Raw genomic sequence first — 12,033 nt, forward strand, 5'->3', positions numbered from 1 at the left:
ATAGGGGTTGTTTGCCTAAGTTCCTTTACGAAGCATACGACCCAGTATAAAAGGATTGCTCTACTTGCCATGATGCAGAACGATGGTTTTGGCAGCCCAGTTTATGCTCCTTGGCCAAGAGGATATCAAGGCTGCCAAGGAGAGCAACAACTATGGCAGCTGAGGCTTACTTTTCTGCCAAGAAGATCAAAAGGTTGGAGTATGAGCTCGTCGTTTTGAAGAGGTCCAACATCTCTGCCCCCACTTCTCTGCAACTTGAGACCACCAGCTAGGAGATCGTTGACTTGAAGACTAGTCTTAACGTGATCCAAGCTAAGTATGAAAGTGTAGATAAAGAGATTGGCTTTTAATATCTTGAGTGTGCCATTTCTGAGCTTCGTTCTGCTACTTACGTAAAGGATGAAGAGTTGATTGCTACTTATAATCAAGTGATCTACTTCAAGAAGATCGTCGATAGGCTTGAACCCCCAGTGTTGGAACTTTAAGGTGCGCTGAAAATCAACGAAAGTCTAAATAAGGAAGTGGATGAGCTTCTGCGCATCCGTGTTAGTCTGCTCTAGGAGAACAAGCAGTTGAAGGGTGAGAAGGTTGGACTTGAGGCTTGTGTGCTACTTTTTTATAAGCAGACAAGCCCACGTAGTCTATGCAGCCGCAAGTTTTGGTGTAGAATATTTGCAAAGTTGTTAGCCATAGGGTCGGCAGCCGGACGCCTTACTTACAGAAGCAGACGAATCCACGTGACCACTTGGCTGTTAACTTTGGTTTTCTTCAACCTTTAAGCTGTGTGGCCTGCATCCCAACATACTAAATATTTCTGGGACATGAAATTCACGAACCTTTCATATCAAAAGTACGCAGTTGTATGGAATTTTGTAGGCAAAGATCCAAGATAACTCTTTGCTCTTTATGTAACCAATTACGTGGGTTGTATAGCAAGTATCACAACACTTTAGGAATTAGTGTAGATCCGAACGATCATTATGTGCTTGACGAAGAAGCTTATCGACTACGTAACATATCAACAATGGATAAAGCTTCGTATATGCACGGTAACTGTTTAATCTTTCATAAAAATGTGTGGTTGTATGAGTTTAGCGTGGCTTATTGTTTGAAAGGCAAGCTGTATGCAGTCTTCTAGAAACTGTAGGTTACCTTAGTGCACTCGGTAGTAGCTTTAAGGTTCTAGGGATTTGAATAAATATCATTTTGGTCACATTTGACTCTTCTTTGATTGAGTCGTTATTGTCTGTTGCATGTGCGTAGGAATCCTCATGTGTCTTGAGGGTAATTTTGCATTTTCACCTAAAAATTCACGTGTCACCTCCATAATTTTCTTGATTATTTTTGGCTCCTCAAACTTCTAATCCTAAGAATAATAAACAAACAACTTAGGAGCTGGGAGGACAAAAATGTCCTTCAAGTGCTACAGGCGTGGCCTCGATGGTATTGCTCGGCAAATGAGGCGCCTTTGTCGAGCTCGCGTGTTGGACATGCATGATCCAACTAACGAGCCATTTATCTTATCAAAGTTACTGAGCCGATGTGGCTTAGCGAAGCCCAAACCCCTCCTAACCTAACAAGGCATGATGGAAAAATTAGATCAACATGGCCGGATAAGGACTGATCTTGCCAAAGATCACAGAGGGATAATAATCCCTACAATCGTGGTCCATTTGCTAACAACAAAATTCAATGTGGTTTCTTGCAAAAAAAATATTCAACGTGGTTAAGAGATCTATTTAAATGGGATTCTTAATTCAGGCTTTTTGTCACATCTCTCAAAATCAAACAGCTAATGTCTTAATGGACAAAATGACGATTTTGAATAAGCCAATCACAGGACATTACACATGTCCTAATGTCTAACTTAAGGATAAAGAGTTAATTGTCCATATACCAAGAAACCAAAGCTTTTGTATCCTTTCAATTCACTAAAATCTAATATAAGCATCAAAAAGACATTCGCTCACACCAAACCTGTGTAACGAGGACTAACGTGTCTATCCCCTTCTTGGTTGCAAGATACTTGTTCCCAACAATCATTGCTCCAAATTTGGAGACCTCAAGTTTGCAAGCAAGTTAAATAGCTTTGCTACTCCGAGCAATCACACTATCATTGCTTGTAATTTAAATGAAAATCTCAAAACATACACCATCACAACAACAATTTTAATATAATCTCAATCCATCTCTTAACCTATGCTCTTCAAATCTCAATATCAGACAAAGAGAGTAAAGAAAAGTAGAAACTGCCTAACAAACAAGAAAATGATGGAGTTGAAGGATGAAGAAGTTGAAAACGTCAAATGAGGTTGAGAAAGTGCCTTTAAGAGAATGGGAGGTGACTATATAATTCTTCACACACATGCACACTAAATAGTTTGGTTTAGTATGGATTGGTTTCATATTAACCAAATTACTGTGTGTCCGCTTTCTTACACTTGAGTTCGAGTCTCATTACTCATAAATTAGAGTATTTTAAAATATTGTATTGTAAACAGACAAAAATATCAGCCAAGCTAAATGAAACAAATTAACTATTTTTTAGTTCGAAGTGATCCAAGGAATTGATCTAGTGGAAAGCGAGAAAATATATGAATTCGACCACCTTATCTAATACTTAGGCTACATGAAGAGAAAAATTAGTCTGCCAACTACATCTTGTATTAAAAAAATAAATAGTCTGATCACTCGAATTGGTTGATTTAGCTCATATTTTATTAATTTGAGCGTCCAATGCTTTTGCGAGCGATGCAAACATTTACCAAAAAATCTAATAAAATTTCCATCGTTTGAATAAAAAGAAAAAGAAACAGACTCAGCACAGGTAGCACAGAAATTCCATGCTACTTCCCCAATACATTTCGGTTCGCGCTTTCACGCATCAAAAGTTTCCAACAACTGCCACTTTTCCCAATTTTGGAGCCAAATGGCCAAAACGACACGTCGCCCAATATCTAATACTAATTAGAATTTTAATTTTAAGATTAATTTTAATTCTAATTATCCTCTAAATAATAATAAATTATATAAGCAATTCGTCGTTGTGTGCGAAACTGAAAATTGTGGTTTAAGGCAAACGGAACCTCTGTGTGTGTATGTGTGACGAACACAGCTCGAAGTTTTCTCTCTGCTAATTTTCCGGGGAAGTTTTTGCTTGATTTTCCTGAGAAAATTGTTCTGATTCCGTCATTACGACTGCAAGGTCAAAATTCCGAGCTCTGTTCTGCATATTACTATATTGTTGTCTGTGTTTGGGCGAAGAGAAAGTTTCAAAATCGTTTCAAATTTCTTCCGATTCTACTTTTTTTTGCTTGAATTAGGGTTTTCTCTTCCGAATTGGGGGGTTTTCATCGATTCCAGAAGGAGTATAGTGTTTCCGAGAACGGTCGCGGATTTTAAAGCCTTTTACAATTCGATTTATTGAGGTTTTTTGTTGAAGGTTTAAGATTGGGGGTTCAATGTGAAATTAGGGTTTGGTTTATTGAAATCGAAGGCTGAGCTCGTCGAATTGGATGATTAGAATATGATAATCAAACGTCCGGAGAAATTGGAAATGCCGAATCTGAAACGCTGCACGCTCGAAGATCCCGAACCTCAAGCCTTTGAGTTTTCCGATAATCCGAAGAAGCGGAAAACAACTGGGTACGATGGAGCGGGCAATGGCGAGGCGGAGGATTTCAGCAGCGGTTCGGGTTCTTCGCACAACGACGAGCCGTTTTGGCCCGCGAGGGAGGGACCGTCGAATTTAGAGCGGTTGATTAATCAACGAGCAGTTATGGCGAAAGAGAAGATGAATCAACGACAATCTTTGGCTAAAGAGAAAACGGAGAAACCGGCATTGAACCGGAGCTTCGGGACGGTACGGAGGTCGAAGCGGGGGCGCATTCAAATGCCTCCTTCGAGGTTTAGTGATTCAGTTTTTGGTGTAAATAACAGTAGCAAAACTAATTTTGACGAAAGGGCAACGACATTTGATGACGAAGGTTTTCATGAAGTTTTAGTAGAAGAAGAAGATACAGAGGGAATTGAGAAATTGGGTTTTGTGAAAAAGAGCAAGGAGGATATTAACCGGCAAAAGAATTCAAAATTTTCGAAGAAAAAGTCAAAGAAGTATGAATATGTTGGGAAGGAAGAACCAGAAGAAAATGAAGTGGATTGTATAGGGTTTAAGGATTTTGATTGTAGAGGTGATTTTAGTTCAGGGGGCATGGACAGACAGAAAAATGCCAATTGTGCAAAGAAGAAAGAAGTATATAAGCCGCAGGACTTTGCTTTGGGTGACGTTGTTTGGGCTAAGTCTGGGAAGAGCTACCCGGCATGGCCGGCTGTGGTTATCGATCCCATTTTGCAGGCTCCCAAATCAGTTCTGAGCTGCTGCGTTCCAGGTGCCATATGCGTGATGTTCTATGGGTTCTCAATGACGACAAATGGATCACAGAGGGTAAATTTTTGCTCTCAAACTTTATGTTTTAGCAAATGTCGGTTGGACTAGTTCTCCAAGGCAGTTTACCTCCCCCTGCACTCATTTTTGAATGGGCTGTGATATCCACACACTCCATTTTACTTCTCACACATCATTCTAATTTTCAACCGTCGGATCGGATGAATTAAAGAAGATCAACGGACAAAAATTAACAAGGGGTGTGTGAGAAGTAATTTGGAGTGTGTGGGTAGCACACCCTTTTTGAATCCCCCTCTCTGTAGGTTGGGTAGTTTATAATATCGGTGAAAAATCTCCATGCTTTATTTTTTGTGTGGTTCGTGTACATTTGTTCAGTGTGGAATTTAAATGAACGTTAATGTGCAGGATTATGGGTGGGTGAAGCAGGGAATGATATTCCCCTTTACGCAGTTCTTGGACAGGTCTGTAGATAGTCTTCTGAAGTTTGCTTATTTGTTTAGGGAAAATCTTTGGGCATTTTTATAATTTTTGTTTGTTCAGATTTCAGGGTCAGACCCAGTTGTACAAGAGCAAGCCTAGTGATTTTCAGATGGCTATAGAGGAGGCGTTGTTAGCAGAAAATGGATTTCTGGACACAAGCTTCGGGAGTTATACAACTGATCCAGAGGCAAATCCTGCCCAATTTCGAGAGGCTAATGGTTTTTATGAAGATCAGGAATATTACACTCAGAACCAGGTACCTTTTTCATCTCTTTGACTTTCATTTATTTCTTTTTCTGGGAATCCTTCTCACCATGATTTCTGTTCAGGGTACATGACTTGAATAATATAATTCGGACCTTTTATATTTTGTGAAGAATGCTATATGACGTTCCTGAAAGAAAATGGTTTGGCATTTTTATAAGAACTGAAAAGGATTACTCTTTATAACTGAATTACACAGATGAATTTTATAGCAAGGATCCAAAAAACTCTCCTTGCTTTGTTTTCAGTTTTCATTTTGGTTGGGATATTTGTCATGCAGAGATTTTGATTTTTAGCGTAGCTTTAGGTAATTTTATGTTTCTTCTCGCAAAGTTTTGTTTCCAGGTTATGACTTGTATTTTTTGTTAACTAGCAAGGTGTAATTGTCTCTGTAATAAAATTTCATCCATTGAATTTATTTTGCAGGAGGCATATCCTAAAGATGCAAAAGCTTGTGACTGTTGTGGTTTGGTTACTCCCTCTAAAGCTATGAGAAGAATGAAGGGCTCAAGTTTGTGCACACATTGTTTCAAGGTTCGAATTGCCTCATCTTGGAATTTTCATTTTTACATATTTCTTGGTTCCTAATGGTGCTTACATTCATCTTATGTAGTTAAAAAAATCAAAGCAATATTGTGGCATATGCCTGAAGATATGGCACCACTCTGATGGTGGGAGTTGGGTGAGTTATCTGCAATATTTTTATCATGATCACTATTCTCAGTATCATTTGTTTCTTTACCTATGTGGTTGAGTGGTTTGAGAGATTGTTGGTATCTCTGTTTTAGGTATGCTGTGATGGTTGTGATGTATGGGTGCATGCCGAGTGTGACAAAATTTCCAGTAAAGTTTTAGAGGTGTAACTTTCATGCTTAATTTGAAATTTATTTTTTTCTCTCCTATGCTGTTTTTTCCCACTTTTGTTAACGAATGGAGGGTTACTAAATGGTTCAGGACCCAGAGCACACTGATTACTATTGCCCTGCTTGCAAAGCGAAGTCCAAGTGTTGTTCGTCAGGTTTGGTAAAACATCAGCAAAAATCCAGGTATATTAGAAATGCTTTTTTGTATCTCCATTTCATTTGGAGGCAATTGAATTTGTGTGTTTATAGATTGTTTTTTTATATTGTTCCCATTGAGTTAACTGAATGTATGAACATTTTTGAAACAGTTCTATGCCCAATGTTCAGAAATCTTCTAAGTCAAATGTCCAGAAATCTTCTACACCAAATGTTCAGAAATCTTTTGCGCCAAATGTCCAGAAATCTTTGATTCCTGAGGAGGTAGCTGTGGTTTGTAATGGAATGGAAGGAACGTATAATCCAAAACTGCATATGTAAGCCCTTGTCTTTTGTAAAAGGAGAACTTATATTGCAATGAAAGTACTTCATGAATTTTTGTGCCTTTTCATTCACCATATTGTTTTTGCTGGGAATCTGCCAGTTTTAGTTCACCAATTTAAGGCTCTCAGTTTCAACTTTCAACTATATGATGAAGTAAATTTGTTTTTGGGAAGGATTTTTTGAGCTTCTTCTAATTATTTTATGTTGCAGCATTGTTTGTAAGTGTGGTTCATGTGGGTCAAGGATGCAGACACCTAGTGAATGGGAAAAGCACACAGGCTGCAGAGCCAAAAAATGGAAGCATAGTGTGAAAGTGAAGGCCACAATGCAACCACTGGAAAAATGGGTTTGTGCAATATCTATCATCTTGAAAAATTGATTAGATTTTCCATAGTTGATCTTATTACATTTATTGGCATAGTTATGTTCAGTGTAATTCTGATAAGACATCAACAGTCTCATTTTCATGACCGTAAAAGTTTAACACTTTTAACTCTTTTCTGTTTTGATCAGAATTATGCATTATATTGAGTCTATATAGTATATACTAATGTTGGATGTGTTCCAGATTGAAGACTATAATAAACATGGCTGGAATCCTGTCAAGTTAGTTAAGCAGCGACTAATTGCTTTATTGCAAGGTGAAATTTGTGCCACATGCTTCACATGTTGATGCTGATTTTCTGTATGTATGTTTGTGTCCGTGCGTGTTGGGAAGGAGAAGGGGGTTTCTCTTGTGCTTATGTCACAATTGAGGCGTTTGTGTGATGAATTTGTATGGTTAGGAGACTCATGCGTATCTTTGCTTCAACAGAAAAGTACGAGCCAGTTAATACAAAGTGGACAACGGAAAGATGTGCTGTTTGTAGATGGGTTGAAGATTGGGAGGATAATAAAATTATTATATGCAACAGGTGTCTGTCTCTATTTTTTGTGTTCCAAATTTTTGTATTTTAGATAAGTGACTTAGTCTTGTTTTTGGAACAAGTCGGGCCTTTTATGTAGCTCTAAGTCTACAAGAAGTTTTAAAAATAATTTTTGTTGATGTCCAGGTGTCAAATAGCTGTGCACCAAGAATGCTATGGAGCAAATGATGTGCAGGATTTTACATCATGGGTTTGTAGAGCATGTGAAACGCCCGATGTCATTAGACAGTGTTGCCTTTGTCCTGTAAGAGGTATGTTACCTATATCTAGTCTCTTGAGTAGATATTACTTATGGAGTTTCTAATGACACTACTATAAATTGATTTTTCATTGCTTATTTAATATTTGTCCATCACATTTATTATTTCCTACTTCAGGTGTTTACTTTTGTTCTCATTTGACTATTATTTTTCATGCTATATCTATATTTTTTTCAACCGTATTTTGGAAGCTTGGGTGGATAGTCATGAATAGTCATGCATATTTTTGAATAAGTTTAATGGTGTACACTAAGTTTTTGTTTTTAATTAATTAAACTTTTGATGCATGTTGAGTGTGAAATTTACAGGACTGCCTCTTTATATATGAAGTTGACTGTATTCCCATGTTTATTTTCTGCTACTGACTTTAAAATTGTTTTTTCAGGAGGTGCTTTGAAGCCTACTGATGTTGACACCTTGTGGGTTCATGTCACTTGTGCTTGGTTTTGTCCTGGAGTTGGTTTCTTGGAGCATGACAAAATGGAACCTGCAGTAGGAATCCTTAGAATCCTACCATCTACATTTTTGAAGGTAAGGTTATGTTCTGAGTGATATTGCAATTGGGTTTTTTTTTTTTTTTTTTACTGAAAAGCGGTAAATTTTTTTTTTTTTTTCTTTTGGGGGGGGGCGGGGGGGGGGGGGGGGGGGGGGGTGTTTCTATCCTCCATGTTTACTCCTTAAGTTCTGAATAAACTTATAGCCTGTAATTGTTGTTGTGTGATAACATGATGATTCAAATTTACAATCTGTATATTTCAATTTACCTTATCTTCTGGAATGCAGCGCTGTACAATCTGTAAGCAGATTCATGGTTCCTGCACCAAGTGTCGCAAATGTGAAACTGGTTTTCATATAATGTGTGCATCAAGAGCAGGCTACAGCATGGAAGTAAGTTTAATTTCGTTGAATTACATTGTGTACACAGCCTCAGTCAGAATCTACAATTTATGTATTATTCATTTTGGCTAAAAAGGTCATCTCACTAGGGGTGATGATGATTGTCCATTGAATCATCGTAAAAAGGTCATCTCAATTGACCTAAAAAAGAGATCATCTCAATTTATGTAGACATTCCCTTGTCTTATCCTAATGTGGCGATAATTTTTCTTTAGTAGTTTGTATAATTGCACCTATCTTTTATGGTTAGAATAAAGTGAAAAAGGTTGGTAGTTGTGATTAAATCGTATCTTGAACTTTCAGGTGCACAGTCTAGAGAAGAATGGCATACCAATAACAAGAAAGTTGATATATTGCCCATTTCATAGGTTAGAAGTGTGCCATATTTTTCTTATGTTTAATGAAACTAGTTTTTTCTATTGCTCCACCAAGGAGAGGTGGTGGTTGGCTTTAATTGTAAGTCATTGTGCGCCGGATCTATTGATTTCTATCTTGTTTACATTTGTCTTAATGCAGCCCCCCAAATCCAGATGCTGTTGTAGTTGTTCATACTAATTCAGGGGTTTTCGCTGCCAGAGGCTCGCTTCAAAATCAGAAGGGGTGCTTCAGAGTTGCAAGGGCAGTGCCATCAGAGAGCACTGAACTTCCAGAATCAGAACCTTCGACCTCAGAGACTAACGAGTTTGAACCGCTCTCTGCTGCAAGAGGCAGTGCTTTTAAAAGATCAAATTTTAAGGTAATTTTCTGCTATATGATTTTGCATCTCTTTGATCTCATCATTTTTCATAGAATTATTTATTGTTTCTGAGTTGAATTATGGATTATTTTCTGTTTGTTATTCTTAACCAGGGAGGCGAACGGCTGCCAGTATTCCACCGACCAATGGGGCCAACACGTCATTCCTTGGGCACAATAAATAGCTTGAGTACATTTGAAGTAATATTCTTGTCCTTGTTGATTTAAACTTTTCTTTTATGGGGTATGATTTAAACTTTTCATTGATGTCTAAATGTTAAAAGTATTTTTTTTTTTTTTTGTGTGTAGACAATATATATTTTTTTCTTTCTTTAGTTGGTTGGTTGGACAGTAATTATATCTATTGCCTTTTATTAGGAAGCAGAAGATTCTAAAGTTTTTTCCTCCTTCAAGGATCGCCTTTTCTACTTACAGGTAAGTCAACTCTCTCATATGTTGTAGTTGCTTTACTTTATTGAGATGGACATTCTCGTTAACATTTCTTCTGCAGAATTGATTTACTGTTGTTTTTGTTTCAGAAAACTGAGAATCATCGTGTTTGTTTTGGTAAATCTGGAATACATGGATGGGGCCTATTTGCTCGTAGGAATTTTGAAGAAGGAGAAATGGTATTTAATGCCATAGTTCCCTTTGCACTTACGTATATGTATATGCATCTATTTATAGTAATATGGATGTGCATTGTGAGTTCATATAGATTATTTCTAATATTATAGCCACTTAAAGATTACATTACTGATAGAAGTTGATACACGTGTGAATTCTTTAATTCCTTATTTTTGAAAATACAGTTTGATGAGTGATTTCTAGGAATTGTATTCGAGTATATTGTTTGAGTTTGATTTAGGCAACCAATTGTTTATTTCCAGGTTGTTGAGTATCGCGGAGAGAAGGTGAGGCCGAGCGTTGCAGATATGAGAGAAGCACGATACAGACGTGAAGGCAAAGACTGCTATGTGAGTCGATTTATCAAGATACTCCTTTGTTTCCATCAGGGTGTCTCATTGTCTGGGCAGTAGAAAATTAACTTGTATGAGTTGTATCATCTGACAACCCTGACGGATGCAAGAATGCTTAATAAGTCAATTTTATGTGGGAAAAAATGCTGGGAACTTGTAATTTCAAAAAGTGATTAGTTTACGTAGTGTTTCAAAAATTGTTTCTCCACTTACAATGAGTAGGAATGGTATAAGCTAGACACAAATACGAAGATAGAAAAAAAGTTATGGTGGTCGGGTTGAAGAGTATTGTACCGCTAGAAGTTCATTCTCTCTCAAATTTAATTTGTCTGTGGGGTGTGATTCTGAAGTCTATGAACTATCTTTTGCAGCTCTTCAAGATCAGTGAGGAAGTAGTAATTGATGCTACAAGCAAGGGAAATATAGCACGCTTAATCAACCATTCGGTAAGTTCTATTTTCCCTAATCTCTCTCCAGTTTTCTAAAGATGTAGCTAATCACTTGGGGGTTTTTTGGTTGGGGTAATAGAGATGGCATTTTGTAGCACTGCATACATGTACATCTTTGCTTACCTTGAATGCTAAATTGAACCGCATTTGCTGCAGTGCATGCCCAACTGCTATGCAAGGATTATGAGTGTCGGTGATGAAGACAGCCGGATTGTTCTCATTGCTAAGACCAGTGTGGCCACCGGTGAAGAACTAACGTAAAATCCTCCACTCTCTTATTGTGCTTTAAATTTCCCTTTCAATTAGTTTAGATTGACCTGTATTCTGTTCAGAAAAGTAACGTTTCCCGCTTACTCGTCATTCCTTAACAGATACGATTACTTGTTTGATCCGGATGAACTTGATGAGCTGAAAGTTCCGTGCCTCTGTAGAGCACCCAACTGTCGAAAATTTATGAATTAAACAACAGTTCATACATTTCTTGCTCCCAATTCATGTCTGCAGAGCTCGAACCCGTCTCCTAACCATTTAGGATACCATTTTTTTTCTTCACCTGAGCTTGTAATTTTCGGTTTCTTTACTGCGATTCGTGTTGTAACCACAGAGTAACAGAATAAAACTGTAAATTCCCTTCTATGGCACAGATTTTATTCGAGAAATTTGTTGAGCTTTTGGTCCTCCTTCACACCAAAAGAAAAGAAAGGGAAATAAAAAAAAGAACTTTGCAAATTAAAGAATCAATATTGAAAGTGTTAATTGTTAATTGTCCTTGCTCTAATTATTTTTATTAATCAAGTGTTGGGCATTTGAAATCAGGATTTCTTCCAACAAAGCGGAGATTAAATTCGGTTTTATGTATCCGATCTCGCCATTCAGGTTGTAAGGAAATTCTTAATGAAGCAAGATTCTACTCATTACTAATGCACAAGAAGATAAGTGAGATGCACGAATAGAGCTAGTTCCAAATTTTCTATCAACAAGGATACTAAGCAGTCAATAAATTGCGTAATCTTCGACTAAAAAAATTGTGTAATCTTTATTGTTTGTTTAGTGTCCCTTAGAAAGTTTATAATCGGTTTAGTCTTGCATATTTCCCGCAAAATAAAACACCTAATTTTCTTTTAAAATCTAGTTAATCTAGAAATTTTAGGGATAGTTTTGATAACTATTATGTTTTTAGTTTTTGGTTTCCAGTTTTTACATTTTTGGAAATTCAAAACCAAAGTTAAAACTCGGGCCAAATTTTAAAAACTCAAGAAAGTAATTTTTAATTTGTATTTTTTTTTTTTTTTTT

The 12,033-nt window shown here is 37.1% G+C and overlaps 1 protein-coding gene across 1 annotated transcript; it reads left to right on the plus strand.

Annotated features, from left to right (window-relative positions):
• Window positions 1-3,046: 3,046 nt before the first annotated feature.
• On the plus strand, window positions 3,047-11,502 carry SDG14 (SET domain protein 14). Its single transcript, XM_068459883.2, has 23 exons — window positions 3,047-4,444; window positions 4,811-4,866; window positions 4,946-5,141; window positions 5,576-5,683; window positions 5,763-5,831; window positions 5,938-6,006; window positions 6,104-6,195; window positions 6,321-6,485; window positions 6,703-6,838; window positions 7,061-7,133; window positions 7,307-7,406; window positions 7,545-7,669; window positions 8,064-8,209; window positions 8,462-8,566; window positions 8,879-8,943; window positions 9,092-9,311; window positions 9,425-9,511; window positions 9,689-9,745; window positions 9,850-9,939; window positions 10,201-10,287; window positions 10,662-10,736; window positions 10,896-10,996; window positions 11,111-11,502. Exons 1-23 carry the CDS (start codon window positions 3,527-3,529, stop codon window positions 11,199-11,201), a joined length of 3,231 nt encoding a protein of 1,076 aa, XP_068315984.2. The 5' UTR covers window positions 3,047-3,526; the 3' UTR covers window positions 11,202-11,502.
• Window positions 11,503-12,033: the final 531 nt, after the last annotated feature.

Source organism: Pyrus communis, chromosome 1 (assembly GCF_041283825.1).
Source record: "Pyrus communis isolate YQ-2024b chromosome 1, ASM4128382v1, whole genome shotgun sequence".
NCBI lineage: Eukaryota > Viridiplantae > Streptophyta > Magnoliopsida > Rosales > Rosaceae > Pyrus > Pyrus communis.

What these genes read in the sequence shown, in the direction of transcription:
- SDG14 (XM_068459883.2), top strand. Translation starts at nt 3,527, where the DNA reads ATGATAATCAAACGTCCGGAGAAATTGGAAATGCCGAATCTGAAACGC. An exon ending in AAACATCAGCAAAAATCCAG is followed by an intron (nt 6,196 to 6,320) that starts GTATATTAGAAA and finishes TTTTTGAAACAG; the next exon opens with TTCTATGCCCAATGTTCAGA. An exon ending in TATAATCCAAAACTGCATAT is followed by an intron (nt 6,486 to 6,702) that starts GTAAGCCCTTGT and finishes TTTATGTTGCAG; the next exon opens with CATTGTTTGTAAGTGTGGTT.